This window comes from Zea mays, chromosome 9 (genome assembly GCF_902167145.1).
Source record: "Zea mays cultivar B73 chromosome 9, Zm-B73-REFERENCE-NAM-5.0, whole genome shotgun sequence".
NCBI classification, from domain to species: domain Eukaryota; kingdom Viridiplantae; phylum Streptophyta; class Magnoliopsida; order Poales; family Poaceae; genus Zea; species Zea mays.
In genome coordinates this window covers 158,475,387-158,499,244 of record NC_050104.1, presented here as the reverse complement: position 1 = coordinate 158,499,244, position 23,858 = coordinate 158,475,387, and the positions used below count along the sequence as shown (strand labels likewise).

At 43.6% G+C, this 23,858-nt stretch overlaps 2 protein-coding genes and 1 long non-coding RNA gene across 4 annotated transcripts; 2 read left to right on the top strand and 1 right to left on the bottom strand.

The window, feature by feature from the left end:
• Window positions 1–995: 995 nt before the first annotated feature.
• Window positions 996–1,754, bottom strand: LOC103639553 (uncharacterized). The gene is made up of 2 exons (XR_559510.1): window positions 1,530–1,754; window positions 996–1,437 (listed from the first exon to the last, which is right to left on the bottom strand). It is a non-coding gene; the product is annotated as an uncharacterized lncRNA (long non-coding RNA).
• A 1,070-nt stretch (window positions 1,755–2,824) lies between these two features.
• LOC732715 (white cap1) lies at window positions 2,825–8,785 on the top strand. The gene is made up of 14 exons (NM_001112345.2): window positions 2,825–3,196; window positions 3,586–3,656; window positions 3,870–3,884; window positions 4,311–4,422; window positions 5,263–5,362; window positions 5,509–5,571; window positions 6,213–6,323; window positions 6,408–6,592; window positions 6,745–6,883; window positions 7,086–7,203; window positions 7,285–7,386; window positions 7,582–7,833; window positions 8,024–8,135; window positions 8,541–8,785. The coding sequence occupies exons 1-14, from the start codon at window positions 2,957–2,959 to the stop codon at window positions 8,571–8,573; spliced, it is 1,653 nt and encodes a 550-aa protein (NP_001105815.2). The 5' UTR covers window positions 2,825–2,956; the 3' UTR covers window positions 8,574–8,785.
• A 1,356-nt stretch (window positions 8,786–10,141) lies between these two features.
• LOC100281059 (glutamyl-tRNA synthetase, cytoplasmic) lies at window positions 10,142–15,044 on the top strand. Of its 2 annotated transcripts, XM_008660333.4 has the most exons (8): window positions 10,142–10,352; window positions 10,773–10,939; window positions 11,401–11,497; window positions 11,594–11,747; window positions 11,830–12,905; window positions 13,023–13,487; window positions 13,824–13,957; window positions 14,740–15,044. In XM_008660333.4, the coding sequence occupies exons 2-8, from the start codon at window positions 10,803–10,805 to the stop codon at window positions 14,780–14,782; spliced, it is 2,106 nt and encodes a 701-aa protein (XP_008658555.1). In that variant the 5' UTR covers window positions 10,142–10,352; window positions 10,773–10,802; the 3' UTR covers window positions 14,783–15,044. The 2 variants fall into 2 exon arrangements, with proteins under 2 accessions (XP_008658555.1, NP_001147450.2); NM_001153978.2 differs by lacking the exon at window positions 14,740–15,044 and having other exon boundaries at window positions 10,174–10,352; window positions 13,824–14,250.
• The last annotated feature ends 8,814 nt before the right edge of the window (window positions 15,045–23,858 follow it).

Genomic DNA, 23,858 nt, shown 5'->3' with positions numbered 1-23,858 from the left:
TAGCATGACTTGTGGGTAAAGGGTACAACCTCTGCAGAGTGTAAAACTGGTATACTAGCCGAGCTCACGGTCATGAGCAGCTCAGGACTCTCTGATGATTAAATTATGGAACCTAAATTCAATTTTGTCATTTGCATATGCATGGGTTTATTATTAATTTTGTTCTATTATTTATTAAGGTTTGGTATTTACTTACATCTAGTAATTGCTAATAAAAGTTTGACCAACATTAAAAGCAATGCTCAGCTTTAACCATTCTCTTTGATAAGCCTTACACTCCATGAGCTCCCACCTTTGGTGAGTTCATGTCACATTATTCCCCACGACTTGTTGAGCGATGAACGTATGTGAGCTCACTCTTGCTGTCTCACACCCCCCACAGGAGAAGAGCAGGTGGTTCAGGAGGAGCCACAAGGCGAGGAGTATGATCTGATCTAGGTGGCGTTTCTCAGTTGACATTGGCGCCGACGATCCTTAGTTCGTTCTATCTTTATTATTTTATTTTGTAATAAGTCTTCCGCTATGTAATAAATGCTCTGATGTTTTATGACATTTATCTCTATACACTCTGTTATTATATATGTAGTCTTCTTGGCGCATGTATGAGATGCACCTGGCTTTGTTCCTTAAAGCCGGGTGTGACATAGCATGAATATAGAAGGACCAAAATAACATGTGATGCGATCCACAAACGCAAAAAACACAATTTAAGCATTTTTTCTAATTACTTCAAATGTTTTCATTCATAAACCTATATAAAGCAACGTTGTTTTGAAGATTTGTATTGCTAATTGCACTCGAGGCCGTAAGTAATTGACCAACTCAAGTACTGGCTAATTTGAACTGGGTTTGGTTAGGTCAAGTGCTTGGTCCCATCGCGTGTATCTGTCGCTCATCTCATTGCGGCCATTGCACAATTGATGTACATTCCGGTTTCATAAAGGTATAAAAAAAAATTCTACTAAGAGAGAAGATGTTATGGTCGGAGACCAAACTAAAGCAGTTCAAATCTCTCATTCTCTCATATAAATGCAATACATCTTCGTCATATTTGGTACCATGACATGTTTTAAACAACAGGTGCTAAACATTATTGTAAACACTTGAATTAGCCCATAATCAAATGCCTAGGAGACGCTACTTGATACCTAAGTAATGGGGGGGGGCAAAACAAGTCAAACCCCTGACAATGTGCTTGCACTGTCTTCTGAAGACTACATCATCCGCATAACACTGGGATTCAGTGATACCGTGAGGGTAGGTAATATACAACTAACTCCTAGTTACATGCACCTAGCCAGGCTTTGCAAGGAAGTTAACTATAGCGTTCATCTGTTCCCACGGAAGGACAAAAACAACTTGATTTAAGCCTGGAAACAGCCAATCGGATCATGAAACACATTTCATGCTTGCAACTTCATCGGCCCTTAGCTTATTCTGAAACAAAAGGCAAGAAACATCAGTGATCTGTGTGCCTCGTCGTCACACAACCATAAGCTAAAACCTTTCGGTCATATAGATGGGCATACTTGTTTGCTTGGTTGATCCATTTTGACTGTTTTCTGGAACTTCCTTGACGGTAGAAGATTCTGGAATCTCAGAAGGTGACCTCAATTCATCTGCAGCGGTTGAAGCATCCTGCGCCTTTTCTGCCCCGGGTATGCACTGCTGCTCTAGCATCATCTGAAGACACTTCCCTTGTTCCTCGATTCTTAGCTGCAAACTTCTTTGTATCTAAATTCCATGGAACAGCAATAGCGACGAACTTTGTAAGATACAGTATGCTGCAGCCTGCAGACAAGGTTACAAGATAATTTTCGGGGACAAACATTAAGTTCAGATTTTTGGCTAGCTCAAATTTGAATCTGAAGTGGTTAGCAGCATGGATGTATAAACCAGTTATGGTAGACCTAGCATATTTAAAAAAACAAAAATATGAAGCCTATTGGCATGTAATGCTTACGGTTCATCAACCAATGAAGCAACCCGGACCCGACGCAGCGTGCCCTGCCGCCGTCCGTCCCCCTTCGTATAATGGACGTCGACGAGGCACCGGAGCCCGTTGTATCCGCACGCCTCTGCCGCCGATTCCGAAGGTAGGATTTCGCCCTCCCGCGCGGCAATGGGGTGCACGACCTCCCACGACGCCGTCGCCGCCGCTGTCACCTCCTCTAATTCCCGCCCCCGTGCGCGCCGCTCGTCCGCGTCCGAGCCCTCACCGCGGCGCGGAGACCCCGCCGCGCTGTGCCGCGAGCGCGTGGCACTCATCCGCGCCGCGACCGACCGCCGGTACGCGCTCGCCGCCGCGCACGCTGCCTACTTCCGCTCGCTCGCCGTCGTCGGTGACGCGCTGCGGCGCTTCGTGGCGTCCGCGCCCGCGCCCGCCACGCCCGGGTCCTCGCCGGTGCTCACGCTTCCGCCTTCCCCCGCCAAGCTGGTCGCTACCGCGTCCGCCAGCCTCCCGCCGTGGCCGTCGTCCACCGTCTCGCCGCTCTCGCACTCCCTCGCAGAGAAGCGGTGGATCTTTAGGGAGGCGTCGTTGAAGGGAAGCGCGGGAGAGAGGACACGGTCACGGACTCAGGCCACCGCTGCTCACAGCTGCATTAGAATCTGATTTCGGGTCCGCGCTCACACGTGTCAACGCCGCATACGGGACGCTCCCGTAAAGTGCGGACGGGGCTTCAAAAGAGGTGAGGTTTTAATAACTTAGATTAGATTATTGCCATTTCCGGAGGAGTTGTGTCTGTTCTCGAGCTACAAGACAAGAGTACAAGACGAGTGGATTGGTGGACACGAGGCGACGTCCGACGAGTGGCGTTGAGGACAGAAGACGACGAGTGGAGTGGAGTAGGACACGAGGTGGTTCCGGCCGGCCCACTCGCAGAATCTTCTGCCACTGCCCTTCCATCTCGTCCCTTAGCTACAAGTCATCTCGCCGCAACCGGAACCCGCAGCCATGGGGACGGAGGCGGAGCAGCCGGACATGGACAGCCACCGAAACGACGGCGTCGTGGTGGTGCCAGCGCCGCGCCCGCGTAAGGGGCTCGCCTCCTGGGCGCTTGACCTGCTCGAGTCCCTCGCCGTGCGCCTCGGCCACGACAAGACCAAGCCGCTCCACTGGCTCTCCGGCAACTTCGCCCCCGTCGTCGAGGAGACCCCGCCGGCCCCAAACCTTAGCGTCCGCGGACACCTCCCGGTATCATTTTCATCCTTCCCTCCCTCTCTTCTTCTTCGCTGAAGCAACTACTACTCTCCTCCGTCCCAAAATAAATCAACTCTAGAATCACGCAAACTATCTTTATGTTGACCAAATTCATAGTTACTTAGGACACTAAATAAGTAGATTATGAAAATATATTTATGTCTCTATCCTAGAAGTTGATTTATTTTGAGACGAGGTATTAATAATAATTCTATTTCTACAGCTTCAAAATACTTCAGCCCTGTGTTTCAACAGGAAAAAATAATAATCCTGTTACACATTCAGATTCTCACGCTCCTTGCATAAACAAACCAAAACATGTGTTTGCTAGACTGTTCATATCTTCTATCGTTGTCTCACCATTCCTTTTTAGTTATCTACAGGAGTGCTTGAATGGAGAGTTTGTCAGGGTTGGGCCTAATCCGAAGTTTGCTCCTGTTGCGGGGTATCACTGGTATTGACTCTTACTTGATGGCAACTTCCCTTTTCCTTAGAGAAACTGTCGTAGTTACTCCTCCACTTTTCTATAAAAGCCTAAAAGGCTAAACACCATTTTGCAGTTCCAAGGGCATTTAATCATATGGATTATATACTGTGACCATTCCTATTTCCCAATATTTAAGTGTAATATTTTGCAACTAAGTTCCTTTTTATTTTATTTATGCAGGTTTGATGGAGACGGGTATGTGGTACTTCCTGTTTGGCTTGGAATAATATCATAGTTCGTGCAGTACATCGTTCTGTCCTGCAGTGCTGCCACTTGCATATTTCATTCATGTATATTTGATTCTTTACAGCGGCATAGCATTAGAAGAATTATATCATCAGAAAATTCTCTTCATATGCAGTTGCAGCTAGTGACAGGAAAACATAATGAAGTAAATGCCCACTGATACATGTAACTGTAGATGAACAATTTAAGATGTAGGTTATGTAGTTTGATTGTTGAGTGCTCATCAGAAAAGGAGAACATGAAGAAACATAGTTATAAACACGTCGATATTAAAAGAATTACCAGGATGTACTGAAGAAAGACATGTGATGCAAAAGGTCATGTTAATAATTCATGGTGTACTAACTGTGATACCATCTTCATTTTATCTAATAGGATGATTCATGCCATGCGTATTAAGGATGGAAAAGCTACCTATGTATCAAGATATGTGAAGACTGCCCGCCTCAAACAAGAGGAGTATTTTGGTGGAGCAAAGTTTATGAAGGTAAAAAATGACTTGTTTCGCTCAAAACCTATACATTTTATTAGGAAATGACCATTTGACGTTGTAACACCTACTTATCTCCATCTCCAAAGTCTGCTCTTTTTAGCTAACCATAGTGTGACTTTTCTCTCTTGATTCACTAAGATTCTGAATACATACTAGGTGCTTGTTTGGGTCCACCATTTTTCTATGGAAATATGTGTTCTGAAACCAGCTTAGATTTTAATGATATATCCAAAGGTTCAAATCGATGACCATCGTCTTGGAGTATGGTATTCCTTTTGGTTAATTTCCTCTGCTTATAAGTTGTCATATCTTCATGGTGACTTATTTTGTGATGTCATCTTTGTTTCTTTGCTGCTATATTGGTAGCATGTTTGGATTTCAGAGCCCAGTTTATTTTTGGTTATGGCATCAATAAGTAGACAATAGTATCATAGAAGTGATGTTTAGATCTTACCATCGGACAGTTCAAGGATCCTGAAGTACTAATTCACCCCCTACAACTTTAGCTTTGCCCATCAGTCCTATGCGCAGGAATTACTGTTCATGCACATGGATAGTACCTTTGTATTGTAGCATGAAATTAGGGATGTTAGAATATATTTTATTTATTAAGCTCCCATCTTATTTAGATTTGTTCTGTCAAGTTTATAGAGGCTGCCACCCTTTGGAACCAATCAAGCAATGAAGAGTCAGTTTAACTATTTGAGCCTTTCAGTCTAATTCCTCTCTAAGCCAGCTCCACCTGGCTGTCCTCCTTCAGTGTTTACCCCTTACAATCACCTTCCTGCAAAATCATACATGCATATGATTATCCTCTCTCTCAATTATTTGCAGATTGGAGACCTTAAGGGATTTTTTGGATTGTTTATGGTCCAAATGCAGCAACTTCGGAAAAAATTCAAAGTCTTGGATTTTACCTATGGATTTGGGACAGGTACCACCTTAGTTTATGATGTGTCTGTTAAATATCATGTCTAATACCTAATTAAGGGCATTGTTATATGCAATGTGAGTCTATAATTCTTTCATGAGCAATTGCTTGTGGTGACATTTTGGTTTTCTGACGCCTTCCTTTTCCAGCTAATACTGCACTTATATATCATCATGGTAAACTCATGGCCTTGTCAGAAGCAGATAAGCCATGTAAGTTCTCAGCCCATTATTACATTTTTTTGTGGACATGCCCTGCTGGAAAGACATCTAACTTCTCTGCATAAATAAAATTGGTAAAATTTTCCCCAAAATTTAGCAGTATTGTTATGTTCTTGTGGCTAAGAAGAAGTAACAATGAAGAAATCATATGCTAAAACTTATGTGTCAGTACAAAACAACATGTAGGATTCACTATCTGAGATAATGTTCCACTATGTAAGGCGTGTAGGGGACGCGTTGTTTCGTCTGTGCCATGCAGCTATAGAGGGTATGCGTAAAGAGTAAAATAGGAGTTCAGGTTGAATAAATATACAAATATGGAAATAATGACAATCAATTTCATACTTGGCACAGTCTGTTGGTTGTCTACTCCCCAAAAAGTATTTGTTTATAATATGATTTAAATCACAGAGCACATTTACCACAGCAAAAAGACGCCACACTGTGTAAGGCAGATTTGCCAGAGGAATCTTGAAAAAAAATTCTGACGGCGCATGCTGTTTGCATCTATGCAGAGATCACATCCTGATTCATGATGATTTTTACGCATTATTGCAACCTTTTGTTATCTACAGACTACACATCCATTGCAGCAATTATGCTGATGCAGAACATGTGTTCCACATTTTCAGATGTTGTTAAGGTCCTTGAAGATGGAGACTTGCAGACTCTTGGCTTGTTGGATTATGACAAAAGGTTGAAACATTCTTTTACTGCCCATCCAAAGGTTGACCCTTTTACAGGTAAATTATATTGGCTCGGTACTATTTCTTGATTTCCCTCTGATTTCTGATAACTTATAATGTTTGTATCTACCCTCCTTTTAGATGAAATGTTCACATTCGGATATTCACATGAACCTCCATACTGTACATACCGTGTGATTAACAAAGAAGGAGCTATGCTTGATCCTGTGCCAATAACAATACCGGAATCTGTAATGATGCATGATTTTGCCATCACAGAGAATTACTCTATTTTTATGGACCTCCCTTTATTGTTCCGACCAAAGGTGTGTGATATTGATAAACAGAAAACCTTCTGTGCTACTTATTTGCATTCAGCTGATGGATGTCCTAGTCGATTCCTATTACATGCAGTCAGGAAATGCTTCAAATTCGTTTTCATAAGTATATCCTTATTGTTTTATATTATTGTATACAGGAAATGGTGAAGAACGGTGAGTTTATCTACAAGTTTGATCCTACAAAGAAAGGTCGTTTTGGTATTCTCCCCCGCTATGCAAAGGATGACAAACTCATCAGATGGTTTCAACTCCCTAATTGTTTCATATTCCATAATGGTATGACACCTTTAGCTTTCTGTTGGAATTCTTAATATATTGCTTTTTTAGTTGTTTCTTGGACCCAGTTTTCTCTCTCTCTCTCTTTCTCTCTCTGCAAACTTGTGCTAGATTTGTTTCCAGTTACTCTGCTTGACTATGCAATTCCATGTATTGCACTTTCTTAGTCTGAGCTGATCTTTGAAAACATGTGTTGTCACAGCTAATGCTTGGGAAGAGGGTGATGAAGTTGTTCTCATTACCTGCCGCCTTGAGAATCCAGATTTGGACAAGGTGAATGGATATCAAAGTGACAAGCTCGAAAACTTCGGGAATGAGCTGTATATACCTGCAATCTTGATCTATATTTTTATATGAAGTAAAATGCAGTGCTTGCCATTTTCCTAATGATAATATTTTAGGTACGAGATGAGATTCAACATGAAAACGGGTGCTGCTTCACAAAAGCAATTGTCTGTTTCTGCTGTGGATTTTCCTCGTGTTAATGAGAGCTATACTGGCAGGTATCTCTATTGGAAATTTTCAAAGCTAACAATGACTCCAACTCCATTGTTGGAGTGGAAGCACGCTTACTGTCAATTCCATTTAAAAAAAATCCTTTGTGGTAGATATACTATGAACAGAGCGCCATTAAAAATTCTAGTTAGATGCTTCCTGAAGCTCTGAGGCTTTCTAATTCGCCACTTCGTTGAAAACAGAAAGCAGCGGTATGTCTACTGCACTATACTTGACAGCATTGCGAAGGTGACTGGCATCATAAAGTTTGATCTGCATGCTGAACCGGAAAGTGGTGTGAAAGAACTTGAAGTGGGAGGAAATGTACAAGGCATATATGACCTGGGACCTGGTAGATTTGGTTCAGAGGCGATTTTTGTTCCCAAGCATCCAGGTGTGTCCGGAGAAGAAGATGACGGCTATTTGATATTCTTTGTACACGACGAGAATACAGGGTACTCTTTTTCTTGGCTCTGCATCCTCTTATCCTGCACATATTGCCATTCATAGAAGGCCTGAAATGTCTAATAGACAATGGTTTTGATGATGCCGAAAACTCAAGAACCCAACATATGCCTCTTGCTCTTGGTGTTTCAATTTGACGGTTGCAATTTGGTTCGGCACGTGTTGTTATTGTGGATGCAGGAAATCTGAAGTAAATGTTATCGATGCAAAGACAATGTCTGCTGATCCAGTTGCGGTGGTTGAGCTTCCTAATAGGGTTCCTTATGGATTCCATGCCTTCTTTGTAACTGAGGTAACAACTGCTTTGGCGCTTTTTGCTTTGTTTCATTAATTTGTGAAATACTGAAATGTAGTTGGGTGATGTTTGGTTCACGAAATGTAACGTAAAGGGTAATGGTAATGGTTTGCATTCGATTACTGGAGGTAACAAGTTTGAATAGTCCGGTATCAATTTTTAGTATGGTATCTGATTACGGGTGGACTAAAACAAACATGATTTAACGTTATCACTTACCCATTACGTTACAAATATTTGATCCAAACGCTACCTTGGTTAGTTAGCTATTTCTTAGAATCCATTCTGCACTAGTGTGCTTTGGTATAGCATCTATGGTCTGTGCACCAAAATTGACTGTAGTAGGAATGGTTATTCCAAACTTCGTGCGGTGGTTTGAGACTGCTTGGTGTTTGGCGACAGGACCAACTGGCTCGACAGGCGGAGGGGCAGTGAAGATACGGCACCTGCAGATTCTGCACACGCGGGTACATGTTGGAAGTTATTGCAGGACATGTATATGTATAGGACAAGTTTATTACACATGTATTCGAACCACACATTACACAAGTTTATTGCAGGACGTGTATTCGAACCACACATTACACATGTATATGTGTAGGACAAGTTTATTACAGTCCTGATTGATTGCAAATTACTCAGTCTGTTGCATGCTGTGTCTGTGGTGGCATGGCTAGGCTCAGATTACAGGTCGCCGCGCCGGCGTAAGATTACAACGCAAGCGATTCATTCTACCGAGCACAGGCCGACCATAGCAGATCAAAATCACTCTATCCACCTTTTAGATATGCCGCTGCCCCGCACCTAGGGCACCTAGACAGGACAAAGGCAGAGGCGTAGGAGAGAGCCAAGCTCGGTTCGGTACGGCTCGGAGGTGAAAAGGCTCGAGCCTGACTCGACTCGCCGGTAAAACGAGCTGCCAAAATAGGCTAGGCTCGGCTCGGGTACGGCTCGCGAGCCTGTGGGCCTATTCGTATTGGGCTTTAGGCGGTTGCCTTGCTTGTGGGCCTATTCGTATTGGGCTGCTCCGCTGCTGCCTGTTGGTGCGCGCTGTGGGCTTGGCTCGCGAGCTTGTGCGAGTTGGCTCGGCTTGGCTCGGGATTTTTTCGAGCTTGCGAAACCAGCTCGGCTCGCCGGCATCTCGCGAGCCGGCTCGAGCCTGCCCGAGCCTCAACGAGCTCGAGCCGGCTCGCCGAGCCCAAGCTTTTTTTTCTAGCCCTAGCTTCGAATTAGCGCCCTTTAGAAGGGCGGGTACATCTTCTATCACTGCACCTCGTATCTATTTATGTTATATTAGTCATATGTTCGTGCATTGCTACGATTTATACATATATATGACATAGGATAAATTTTGTTTTAATAAAGCACAAAATATATGTTTTCTATTGATTTGGTAGATGTTAATGTGGAGCCAACAACCAAGGTTCAAATACTCACTTATATATAATTTCAACTTTTTTGTTACATAATCTCTTATATTATAGTAGTAGAGAAGAGATTATAGAAGTGCAAGTTGATTCTAAAAAAATGCAGGAGTTTTTTTGGAAAAATATTAACGCAGGACGACCGTTGAAGCTGGTACTTTAATATAGTATAGAAAATATAAAGAAATCAATATTTTAAATATATATACTAATAATTTAAAAACTAAAATTATAATCGTGTTCGAATAAATATCTCATTTAAACAAGATTTATCTATACCTATATAATATATAGAAACCATAACAAATTAACAATATACGAGTAACTAGTATAAATAATATAGGTAGGTAGAATACATACGTAGGTACATAAAAGTTATTATAAACAAAAAAAAGATAAACCGGACGGAGAAAACTCTCTGTTCTCTGACCGCAAACTGGGCTTTTAATTGGGTTGCTGCTATTTGCATATGAGTTTAGGCACTAGCAGAGTGAAGTGCTCACCAACCGTTGGATGAGAATTAGATGACATCCAGGTGAGGTAAAGTCGACCGTAACTTTACCAGTCCGCGCCGGCGGCAACCTACCCTGCTTTGGCTCCGGGCCTCCGGCTGGGTGGCTAGCGTGCCTCTTTTTGTTGTCGTAAACCCTCTCTCTCTCTCTCGCGCAGTCTCGCTCCCTCTGTCTCTCTCTTAGCGACGACTGGGCGGCCGTCGCTGCTGGCCTGCTGCCCTACGCCAGGTGCCCAAGTCTTCTTCGGGCTCGTCGTCGTCGGCGACGACCACCACCAGGTACGGTCACCCCTTGGCCTCCCTTCCTGATATGTGAAACCGAGCACCTAAACCCCATCTTACCATTTGTATTCGTCGGACCTGATCTAATTACTAGCTTATATGCATGTATTATGCCTACTAACTTCGATTATTTTGCAAGGTGTACACCTATGTCCTTAACTGGGTCCACCCCTGGTTCCACGTCGAATCTGTGTTGAATTGTAAAGATAATTTTGTGAATCATTTGAAGTTTCGGCTGCTTGTGTCGTACTTGAATGCCTGGTTTAGGATTATTTGCTGGCATCTTTGCGCCACCAGTGCTTTACCCATCTTACTACTCTTATGTTGCATGCTCTGATTCTAATCATCCGATGTAACTTATTTTAGCCTGAATAGTTCACACTGTGCTGATTATGTGTCGATTTCTGCCGTTTCCAGGTCCCTGTTGTTTTTAAGAAAAACAAAACAATGGAGGCAACATTAGCATTCTCCCAGGACAGCCCACCAATTTCGATAATTTGTGCAGCAAAGTTTGTGGGTCTACCCCTAACCATTGATCCTAGCCTTGCTTCTGGCTTGGCACCCACCCTACGTTTTGCTTCTGGGTAAGTTCTTGCTCCTCTTCTCAGATACATGTTCTTTTTCTCTTATTAAAATGTCTCTTTGGCCAATTGCTGCAAACAACATACCACTCGCATCATAGTTAGCTTTGGAACAGTTCTTCATATGGGTGGTGGGAGATGCTGCAAATGGCAACCTCAGGTTGTTGCATGGAACTAGAGATGGCTGATGCACTGTTAGTTGTGCACAATTCGTTGCTGCAACAGCTATTGTGTTTCACCATTATCCTCAGGACAGGAGTATATCTAATATGATTTCTACTTTGCTTTCTTACCCTTTTTTGTGAGTCTGCAACTTTGTAATAGCAGTCCCTGATATTGTATGTGCCAATATGTTTTTCCAAATAATCGAGTGCTATATTTTCATTTCATGTATTTATATTTGGTTAACTCACCATCTGTTAGTTTATATAATTTCTCATTCAACCTTTTGTGTTGGTGTACAGAGAATCACTCCATGGTGTCAACCCAATCCTCCTGTACATTGCCAGCGGTGCAACAATTCCCTGCTTCTCTGGGAAGAATGATATTGAGTTTGGGCATGTACGTTGCCGTCTACTGCTTTTCAATAAGTTACTTATTGTCCTGACTATTTATAATTTTTTATATTCTAAATGGCTGCTGTTAATAAATTTGTAGGTTGTTGAATGGCTTGAATATGTCCCCATCTTTCTTTCAGGCTCTGAATTTGAAAATGCCTGCTTATTTGTTGATGGATTCTTGGCCTCCCGGACCTTTCTGGTTGGTCATGGCCTCACAATTGCTGACATTGTAGTTTGGTCAAATCTTGCTGGTAAGCTGTGTGTTCACCATTCTTCTTTCAGGCGGGCTGTGTGCATTGTTATATTTAGCATGCTGCGTCATTTTTCCTTCAGGAATTGGTCAACGATGGGAGAGTCTAAGGAAATCAAAGAAATACCAAAATCTTGTCCGCTGGTTCAACAGCATAGATTCAGAATACAGTGACACACTGAACGAAGTTTTGGCTGCATATGTTGGGAAAAGAGGAATTGGAAAATCTCCTGCACCAAGCCTTAAGGAAAAGGTACATGTTTCAAAGGATCCATCAGCTCCAGAAGTTGATCTCCCTGGTGCAAAAGTTGGGAAAGTCTGCGTTCGTTTTGCCCCAGAACCTAGCGGTTACCTCCATATCGGGCATGCAAAGGCTGGGCTATTGAACAAATACTTTGCTGAAAGATATCAAGGGCGCCTAATAGTTCGATTTGATGATACAAACCCTTCAAAAGAAAGTAATGAGTTTGTCGAGAACGTTTTGAAAGATATTGAGACGTTGGGGATCAAATATGATGCTGTCACATACACATCTGATTATTTCCCAAAGTTAATGGAAATGGCTGGAAGCTTGATTAAACAGGGTAAAGCATATATTGATGACACACCGAAGGAGCAAATGAGGAAAGAGAGGATGGATGGTATTGAGTCAAGGTGCAGAAATAGTACCGTGGAGGAAAATCTGTCATTATGGAACGAGATGGTTAATGGAACTGAAAGGGGTATGCAGTGCTGTGTACGGGGTAAACTTGACATGCAGGATCCTAACAAGTCACTCAGGGATCCTGTTTACTACCGCTGTAATATTGATCCTCACCATCGTGTTGGTTCAAAGTACAAGGTCTATCCAACATATGACTTTGCTTGCCCATTTGTTGATGCATTGGAGGGGGTGACGCATGCCCTTCGGTCCAGTGAATATCATGACAGGAATGCACAATATTATCGAATCCTTCAAGACATGGGGTTGAGGAGAGTAGAAATTTATGAATTCAGCCGATTGAATATGGTTTACACTCTTCTAAGCAAGCGGAAGCTTCTCTGGTTTGTACAAAACAAGAAGGTCGAAGATTGGACTGATCCACGTTTTCCTACTGTCCAAGGGATAGTACGTCGTGGCTTGAAGATTGAGGCATTGATACAATTTATACTCCAACAGGTACACCTCTGTGCTAATATCCTCTTGCTTTATCTTTATATTTTTTTGAATGTTTAATATTGATTGTGTATCCATGTTTGATCTTTTGAAATTATAGCTATTTTTTTTTTGTTGAAGGGTGCTTCAAAAAATCTGAATCTCATGGAGTGGGATAAACTCTGGACAATCAACAAGAAGATAATTGATCCATTGTGCGCAAGGCATACTGCTGTGCTAAAAGACCAGCGTGTCATCTTTACTCTTACAAATGGTCCAGAGAAGCCATTTGTTCGAATTTTACCAAGGCATAAGAAATTTGTGGGTGCTGGAAAGAAGGCTACAACCTTCGCCAACAGAATTTGGTTAGATTATGCTGATGCAGCAGCCATTAGCAAGGGTGAGGAAGTAACCCTTATGGATTGGGGGAATGCTATCGTTAAAGAGATCAAGGTGGAGAGTGGAGTAATTACTGAACTAGTTGGAGAATTACATCTTGAGGGGTCTGTGAAGACAACAAAATTGAAGATCACATGGCTAGCAGATATAGAGGAGCTAGTCCCCCTCTCATTGGTTGAATTTGATTATCTCATCAGCAAGAAAAAGGTATTTAGCTGCTCTCTTCATCTGTTGTCCATGCCTTGTACTAGCACTGTGATGCTCAAAGTTATCGTTTTGTGCATGATTGTCCATGTTTCTTGATGGTTTGTTTTATCACAAAATTAGATTGCATATTGACATGTTATAATGTGATTTGTGCATTGCCTTATATTACCTTATATGTAGAAAGCTATCTTGTACACTTGTTAAGGTTTTAATTATAAAGAAGACTTAGGAAAATTCCTTGTTTGTTTTTGGATCACTTGTTAAGGTTTTAATTATAAAGAATCCTTGTTCTTTGACAAATTAATGTTGAATTATTCTGTTGATGTCCTATGGCAGCTAGAGGAAGATGATGACTTCCTCGAGAATCTCAACCCTTGCACTCGACGAGAAAACCCAGCCCTTGGAGATGCAAACATGATGAACCTCAAGCGTGGAGAGATCATACAGCTCGAGAGGAAAGGCTACTATAGGTGTGATGCCCCTTTTATCAGATCGTTGAAACCGGTGGTTCTGTTTGCGATCCCAGATGGCCGGCAGCAGGCCTTGCTTAACTAGGCATGATGACCACTTTTGGCACATGGAATTCCTGAGATATCGGAGTCCGCAATCAATATTGTTGCATTATACACTTTGATATTGTACTGTGACTGGGCTTACTCATGGTGCGCTAGATGGCCAGGCCTATCCTGTCAACCAAGCAGCACAGCCATTTTGATTTTGGTCTATTATACTTTTACCCGAGCTTAAAAGTTTCTTATACTTTTCTGGCAGTGCCTTTGCTATTTTTATTGCATTGTCTTTTTTTCTTTTGCTCATGTGTTAATTAGCCTAGTGCCTGTTTGGATATACATGACTAGTTACTGATTAGGGCTAAAAAATAGTCCAAGTTAGCTATGGTTGGCTGAAAAACTAGTTGTAGGCTCGGCTGTAGCCCATCTATTAGTCCTCCTGTTTTGATGCACTAGAGCTAATTTTGACTAATTTTTAGCTAGCTAGCAATTAGCTCAGCTCTTATAAGCTTGAGACTAACTGATACAAGGCAGGGACTATAGCATAAAATCAGCAGCCCAGCTCGGTTCTGTGTCAAATATGTTCGCAGGTGTTGCACTTTGCGCAGGAATTCTGTTTCCCTATACTTTGTACAGCTGGAACATGCTCCTGTGCTCCTGATAGCCAAATGCTTTGGTTCTCAGCTCATTTTTGTGAAAATTGATTATATTTTTCCTAATGCATGTTTTTTTAATCTTTTTAGGTCTTGGCCTAGAGATCTTTGGAAAAGGTATTACAAAGAATAAGTTGTTTTATGAATGGACAATGAGAATGGTTATCACACATGTTTTTTTTTGTTTCTAGATCTTTTTTTCAATTTCTTCAAGAGACATGGTTGGATGAGTTTTTTTGTGATGGATGCGTAGTGTGTGCACTGTGGCGCTTACAACGACCCAAACAAATATCGCTAAGCGCGCGTAATATTGTACTGTAAGTACCAACTTAGCTTATTAGAACATTTGTCAGTTTTTAGTTAATGTAATCCTTAAATGATGGATAACTTTGCCATTTCTAACCTCTTCTCGTTTCTTTACATTACTAAATTTGTGCTTTTTTTTTCTGTAAAGATGATCATTTGGCAGTTGATTGTATTAACCAAACAAGGAAACGGATATCGTAGACCTCTGTCCAACTGACGAGCAAAAAAATCCAATAATTATGCAGCCTTGATCTTGGCTTATCGTAACGTGAAAGACGGGCACGCATCGTCGTCATCTCACAACAAATTGCGAGGAACGGGCGAAAGCGAATGGGCGCACATGGTAGCAGCAGTCGAGTCGAGTGTAGATGGGTGTTGCCGGCCGGGAAGAGCTAGCTTATCTTCTCCATCGGCATCGGAGATGGCAACGGAACGACAAGGGTGGGGTGGGTGGGTGTGGGTCTGCTGCTGCTATATGATTCGTTCGCTGCTATATAGCGCACGAGGCGCACGCTCTCGCTCTGCCTGAAATCCTGAATCATCGTCAGAGAAAGAGCTTCAGTGACGACTGTCTGCTCAGTGCTCACCCACCACCCCGGCCGGTTGGCGGCTACCGGCGCGCCACGTCCCGCGCTTGGCGTACGCCGCGTGCTCGGCCTCGGCTGTTCTTCCGCAGGCGGTAGCCCAGCCCAGCCCAGACCATGTGGTGCCCCCAAATTCCACCGTGAAGTTGCCGTGTCAGCTATCAACCTAGTAGCTGTCAGAGTTTATCGCCTTAACAATAATAATAATTATTATTATTGAGGTTCACTATATAATCTCTTAAATATTTTTTTTTCAAAAAAAACCTCAAAGATTCACTCATATTTTTTTTAACTTCACACCCTCTTTTTTTTTTAGATAATGGGAAAAAGGTTCCCGGCCTACATCAAAGATGACGGCCGTCCAAAAAACAGTAGTACTGCCAGAAAATAAAAGAAGCCACAAGCGGCAAAAAGACCCAAGCGCAGTTGGGATTGGAATAACTAGCCACTAGTTATTCTATTTCTAAAGCTCCAACCGTGCTTGGCGAAGATTTGCATCATTGAGACTTCTAGGGTCCTGCAGGCAACTTTGATCCTTACGATGTCCTCTTCACGCCTTTGGAGAAGCCCCCAGAACCGACACCAATAAGTCCCTCGAAAGAGTACCTGCAAGTAAGTTATAATAGGCTTCTTATAAAAAACCACATCATTTCGACTTAGCCACAACGCCCAGCAGATTGCTATGGCACCAACATAAATCTTTGCCTTTGTTTCTTTATCGAACTCCTGCAACCAGGAGGATCCCATATCCTGTATGCTAGTTGGTTCTCTAATACCAAAGGTAAAGAAAATCGTTCGCCAAAGAAATCTAGCATAGTGACAATCGAAGAAAAGATGTTGGATGGTCTCGTCATGAGAACAAAACATACACTTTTTTGATCCTACCCAGTTTCTTTTGATTAGGTTGTCTTTTGTCAAGATCACCCCCCGTGTTAGGAACCAGCAGAATATCTTAATTTTTAGTGGTACTTTAAGTTTCCAGATGAGAGACTCTTGACGGTGTATTCCCCTCTCAATCAAGGCTGCATACATCGAGTGAGAGGAGAACTTCCCGTTTTGGTGAAGGCTCCAACTGAAAGTGTCTTTTGATTGGTTTAATGAAAGGCCCACTACCCTGTTAACTAGCGAATACCACCGTCCCAAGTTATCTCCATGCAATCCCCTGCGAAAGGATACATTTAGCGGGACAGTCTCAAGCACCGTAGCTACTTTCACATTTTTATGTCGAACAATATTATATAGACTCGGGTATTTGTGCTGGAGTGTAAAATTCCCCAGCCACTTATCTTCCCAAAATCTAGTTGCTTGTCCGTTATTGACTTTAAACGTTCCATTCGCTAGAAAAAGGTTTTTAACTTTCATTAAGCCTGACCAAAAGTGCGAATCTCCTGGTTTCCTAATTACCTGCCCCACGGTCTTGTTACCTAAGTATTTCCTTCTTAAAATCTGTTGCCACATACCCTCCTCATTTAACAGCTTAAACAGCCATTTGCTTAGCAAGCATTTATTCTGAATGTCAATATTCTTAATCCCCAAACCACCAATATCCTTGGGCTGGCAAAGAATACTCCACTTAGCTAATCTGAATTTTTTCTTTTGTTGATCAGACTGCCAAAAGAATCTAGACCTTAGATAATCCACCTTTTTTAAAACCTCCCTAGGTATTTCAAAGAAAGACAACATATACAAAGGAAGGCTCGAAAGGACCGAATTAATAAGGACCAGACGTCCTCCATAAGATAGATGCTTGCCCTTCCAGCTACCCAATTTCTTTTCTATGCGTTCGAGCAGGGTAGACCAATCAGCATTACTAAGCTTCCTAACGTGCATCGGTATGCCTAAATATCTGAATGGATAAGTCCCTGTCTTACACCCGAAAAGCTGGGAGTACAAATGTTCACTATCTTTGGCCTCGCCAAAGCAGAAAATTTCACTTTTATGGAAGTTGATCTTAAGGCCTGATAATTGTTCAAAAGCACATAGGATGAGCTTGAGATTACAAGCCTTCTCGTAATCATGATCCATAAAAAGAATAGTGTCATCTGCATACTGAAGGACAGAAAGCCCGTCATCCACCAAGTGGGGTACTACTCCACTAATCTGACCTTCTCTCTTTGCCCTGTTTATTAAAATAGCAAGCATGTCTACTACTATATTGAATAAAACTGGCGAGAGAGGATCACCCTGTCGTAGTCCCTTTTTGGTTTGGAAATTATTGCCTAACTGTCCGTTCAGTTTAATATTAACATGGCCTTTCTGAGTAAACCTATTAATCCAATCACACCATCTTTCCGAAAAACCTTTCATTCTTAACGTCTGTCTCACAAACGACCAGCGAATTTTATCATACGCCTTTTCAAAGTCAATCTTGAACACAACCCCACTTAGCTTTTTCCTGTGCATTTCATGGATGGTTTCGTGGAGTACCACTACCCCTTCCATAATATTGCGTCCCGGAAGAAAAGCGGTTTGGGTCGGACTGATGACTTTATGAGCTATGTTTATCAGTCTATTCGTGGCAGCTTTTGTGAAGATTTTAAAGCTCACGTTCAATAAGCATATGGGTCTATATTGTTCTATCCTTATTGCCTCAGCCAATTTTGGGATGAGGATAATCGTCCCAAAATTAAGACTATGCAACGGTAGAGAATCTTTATTGAAATCATTAAATAGAGCCATCAAATCTCCTTTAATTGTCTCCCAGAATACCTGATAGAATTCCGCTGGAAAACCATCGGGGCCAGGCGCTTTGTTATGTTCCATTTGGAAGATCGCCTGCTTAACTTCTTCTATGGTGAAGTCTGCAGTAAGACTATTATTTTCCACCTCGGTGATTTGCGGGATATCTTCTATCCGTCTATCATCCAAGTGGAACATGGATTCGTCTACAGGACCAAACAAGGATTTATAATAAGATGTGATGTGCTTCTTGAGCTCATCATCACCACTAATTATCCTGTCCCAATCCTGTAGTTTGTAGATCCTAGTCTTTCTGTGTTTACCATTTGCCACCAGATGGAAATATTTAGTATTCGCGTCCCCTTCTAGCAAACCTTTAGTTTTTGCTCTTTGGTACCACTTGACCTCTTCTTCCCGTAACATGGAAGCAAGCCTGTTACGAAGAAAGTTTCGCATATCAACTTCCTGAGTAGAAAGCATACATGTTTCAGCTCTCTTGTCAAGGAGGTCAAGTTTTTGGATAATTTCTTTCTTCTCCTTCTTATTCGATCCACTAGTATTTTTTGCCCATCCTCTCAAATATTGTCTTAACTTCCTAATTTTCTGCTGCCATCTCTCAATGGCAGTGTTTCCTCCATACTCTTTTGACCAAATTTCAGTGACCATCTCCTTAAAACCCTCCCGTAACAACTACCCAAGCTCAAACTTGAATTCGGGTTGTAAAGAGGAAGCAAGGTTATCGCCACTATTCAAGATCAAAGGTGTGTGGTCCGAGACATCTCTAGAGTGGGCCATTACCGTGGATCTAGGGAACTTCAGTTCCCATTCTGTGGATACTAAAATACGGTCAAGCTTCTCATATGTGGGAATAGTTCTTGAATTAGCCCAAGTGAATTGTCTTCCCGACAATTCCAACTCTCTCAAATTCAAGCCATCTATTACCGCATTAAAGAGAAAAGGCCATCTCGTATTAAAATTATCATTATTTTTCTCTGATGAGTTCCTAAGAATATTAAAATCTCCCCCAATAAGAATTGGGTCGGTAACATGGCTTACCATGTTAACCAGTTCGGCTAAAAAACTCTCCTTGAGATTATCTTGTGCCGGTCCATAAACACACGCAAGAATCCACTTGAACCCATCTTCTTTATTTCGAAGAAGAAACTTAACATAAAAATCACCTTCATCTATCGAACCTATGTCATACACATTTAGGTCAATCCCCATAAGGATACCTCCTGAGCGGCCCTTAGGTTCCTTACAATGCCAAATAAATTCTCTACCAGCACACAGATTTTTTAGAAACCCATCTGAAAAATCTTTCCTGCCGGTTTCCGAGAGCGCAATGAAACTAAGGTTGAATTCCTTAGTTAAATCGGCCACAAAGCGATGTTTTTTGGATCCTTAAACCCATCACAATTCCAAAAGACTCCTTTCATTTTGAACTTTTTTTAACTTTATATCCCTTCTTGCTTTTCCTTTTTTTTGTCTTTCTAACGTATGTGGTTCTAACAGAAGGAGATGGGTGTCTTGACACTTGCCAATTTGGATTATTAGCAAGGTCTACATCCATAACCTCTTCCATTATTTCTCCACATAAGTTATTAAGAATCATCTTGTCTATGTCATTTTCTTCACTTGAATCCTCAGATTCACTATCCAAAACATCTGCCATACTTACACCATTATTTGCTACTAATCTAGATTTCTGCACTTTGTCTAAAAGGAGAACTGAATCGGCCATTTCTCTGTCATTAACTCCTAGCTCAACTCCAATATTGCTAAGATTTAAAACAGCACACGAAACTGGAATATTAAAAATGCAATCTAAATTAGGTGTATCAGGCAGATTATTTGTACCTCCGTTGCGCTCCGCCTTCAGGCGTTCAGCCCTGATCAAGGCATGCTCGTCTGATGTGTTCGATCTTCTCTTGCGTTCTGCAGCCGGGGACTGGACAATCTCCGGGATCGCCGCCAGCTGCTGGATTGTAGCTGCCATGTCGCTCTGCGCCATGGGGTTCTCTACCTCTTCTGCTTGCTCTTCCAGTACAGCTGGCTTGATCACCTCATCGGTATGCATGAGTAGATCATTATCCACCGGTTCATCCATCCCATTGTCTCCTACTTGCTTATGTTCTTCCTCGCTGCTGCCATCATTTTTTCCTTTCCCATCCTTCTCTTCCTTGTTAGACACGTTGTCCTGTCCATTTCCCTCCTTTGATTTTTCCTCCTTGTTCCGATCACTATTACCATGTTCATCACCACCAAATTCTGACTCCATGGGCACTGGTTCACCATCCAGAGGGCCTTGTTCCACCCAATAGTGCGCCTCATATATGATTTTGCTAATTTCCACCTCACCAGCAAATGGGATCGCCTCCGGATCAATGACAGCAACCTTCATTCTACATATCCCATGTTTCCGAAAAAATGGCATGTCCACTTCGACGGTAACCCCAAGTGTCGATCCCACTCCCCAAATGTGGTGGTAAGTACAAAGTTGGGACGGCAGGCCATCAAATTGCACCCACACATCCGTTAACCTTGCCTTGACTCGACCTTCCGAAGTACCGCTGGCCATTATTTCTAACACAGCCTTCTGCGATTTGGCATGGACTGGCCCCCATTCCACCATCCGTTGTAACTCCGCTGCTGATGGAAAAATAGTACTAAAAGAACTAGCAGTTACTTGATCCACCTTCCAGGGAGCTGCCTCAGGGAATAACCGATCCAGCTCACGAATCACATTCTCACGGCTGATCTCTCCTTGCGACACATTTATCTTTGCAATCCTCCCATCTTGTTTAGTCTTGATCAGCTTCTTGTTCGAAGGAATGTGGAAAAATCCACCTTTGTTGATGCCAAATCCAGCAGGGACAGCATAAACTTTCGGGGCGTTGAACACCGGGCACTTGAGCTTTATGTGTGTATCAGTGCCACACACCTCACAAAGGAGCTTGGCCGAGCAGTCGCTCATTACGTGCCCCTTGCCGTAACATCTATGGCAGTAACCCTTAGTATTCTTGGGCGCCTCCAATGAACCTTCCTTCTCCTTTCCTGGCACCTTCTTTTCCCCTTCTGTAGCCGGCGCAGGGGGTGTCTTCTTCCCCTCAATGTTCGGAGGCTGCGACTGATTGGCTGTGGCCTGATGAGCAGCAGGTGGTGGTGCATCGCTTCCTCCCTTTGCCGCATTCATGCCTTGGAGAGCAGAGAGCGCTTGTTGAAGGATAGCTGCCGCCATCCCTGCTTGATCACCCGCTGTACCGACACTGCCACCAGAGATCGTTCTTGTCCCCAATGTGCCTTCCACGCCAGGTATTGGAGTCGACATGTCGGGGCCGGCAGGGATAGGTCTGACCTCCCCTCGCCCGCCAGCCTGACCATAAGCGCCTCGGCCATGTCCAGGGCGCGCCCACGTCCTCCCGCGGTGGGCATAGCCGCGCCCTCCTCCATAGCCCGGCCTGAACTGACCAGACCCGGTATATTGGAAACCTTGCCTTGGTGCCGCTCTCCCGGCGCCCGCCGCGCCGGGCCTGCCCCCCTGCGCACCCTGCTGAGCATCGCCCCGGTTCTCCATGGTTGTCGCCGGTCGTGCTCTAACCGAAGCCGCGTAGGAATGAAACCCTAGGGCGCGGTGTTTTGTCTTTGGAGCTCGGTGGAAATGGTGTTGCGGCGCGTGTGCTCTGTCGAACAGGGCTAACAGGCCGATAGGTGGCCTGTATGGCTCCTTTCGGACTGAACATCGCCATAAACCATTCCCCGTCGGGCCCACTGTCATGCACTTAGCGCTCGGGTCCACTTCCCCATTGCATGCCGCTGTGGCAACCAATTGAGACGAGGGAACCGAAGCGATTGTTCTTCCCGATCGGTTCCTTTCCGTTCGGCTTCCACGCTTCGTCTCCCCCGCTGTTGTGCCGGACCTTTGACGCGTTCTGTCCATGGCCATGGACGGGCACAACCTCGACTCTGCAATCATGGCCGGGCACGATTTCGACGCACTCACGGCGCCCCGGCCACCCTGGATTTTGCCCGCCTTAGCCATCAACAAGGCATCCCCAAGAGTTAACTTAGGAGACCTTCTTGGCTTCGGTAATGGGTCTATCCATGGTCGGGTCATTGCACCGCCGCACTTGCCTGGGACTCCTACCCCGGAGCTCCCATTCACCGACGGCGGAGAGCTGCTTAAAAGTTCCCCCGGGGCAATCGAGTTTGATGCCTGCGACGACATAATCGAAGTCGAACATGGAGAGGTGAAATCATCTCTTGATGTTTCATCTTCTCCACACGATTCAACATCCGAGTCGTCCGAGTCCAACACCCAGAACTTGCCCCACCCTCTTGCGTAACAGGTTTGTACCTAAATCCATCAGATGATATCGTGTTAGTTTTCTATTCTTTTACGCATTGTAATCATGAGTCTATGCCTTATATGTTAGGATTTATGGGCTAGGCCCAGTTAAGAAATTCAAATAAATCCCAGGAAAATCTCAAAAACCCATATAAGTGTATGACTAGGGGAATAGGTGGAACCAATAGCACCATATTGCTAGTTTTAGTGGAGTAGAGCTAGCTTAAATATGGAAGCCACACTCACTCACTAAGTCATGGATGAGAGGAGAGAGTGTGGAGAGCCACGCGCTCGCTCGCTCGCCTGGCCGGGGCGAGGCGGGCCGGGCCGGGGCGGGGCGAAGGGCCCGGGCGCACGACATGCGCATGAATGGTTCGCCGAAATCTGGCCCCCCCTTGCGGGGGCGCGGCTTCCTTTTGCCGTTTGATTTTTTGGTTACTTGGCTGTTACGCTTATCCTAACCGATCGCTATAAAATCTCAACTGAACGCGAGATTTTCGTGGGCAGATAAGATCGGGGGTCGCGGACTCGGCCCTATAAAAGGAGCCCGGCAGCCAGCCTCCAAATCATCCCAGTTTCGCTTTCGCCTCTCTTCATAGCTGAGCCGCCTTCTAGTTCCCTTCGTCCCGACCGCATACGTGCATCTGCGATCAGGAGAGCAGTTCTCCGGAACCCTTCGTCTTCTAGATCCTGCACCGGGAGAGGGCGAATAAGGTTTTTGGGAAGCGTCTTCACGCGACTGCTCGTGATCTTCTGACCTCGTCGACCCTGCTGATTTCGCTACTTCGACATCGTCGACCCTGCTGATTCCGGCGCGCGCCATCTATCAGTATGTCTAATCAGTACGCATCATCTGATTTGGCTTTTTATTTCAGTTCTTCTGATTTGGTCATGATTTATATTCGGAATTTAATCTGGAATTTGTCTAATTATTCAACAATCCAAAAACTTTATTGTAGACAATTTCCTAGTTTTTCTATGGCTGCTTTTGCCGATGCGCTCAAGTCAGAAAAGTTCAATGGTATGCACTTTAAGAGATGGCAAGTCAAGGCCACACTCTGGCTTACTGCTATGAATGTCTTCCATGTTAGTAAAGGCAGACCTGAGGGTCCACTGACTCCTGAACAAGAGAAAGAGTACGACCATGCCAATACTATCTTTACGGGAGCCGTTCTTAGCGCCCTTGTTGACCGTCTGGTTGATGCGAATATTCAGTACACAGACGGGAAAGAGTTGTGGGATGCACTTACTACTAAGTATGGTGCATCAGATGCTGGCAGTGACCTGTATAT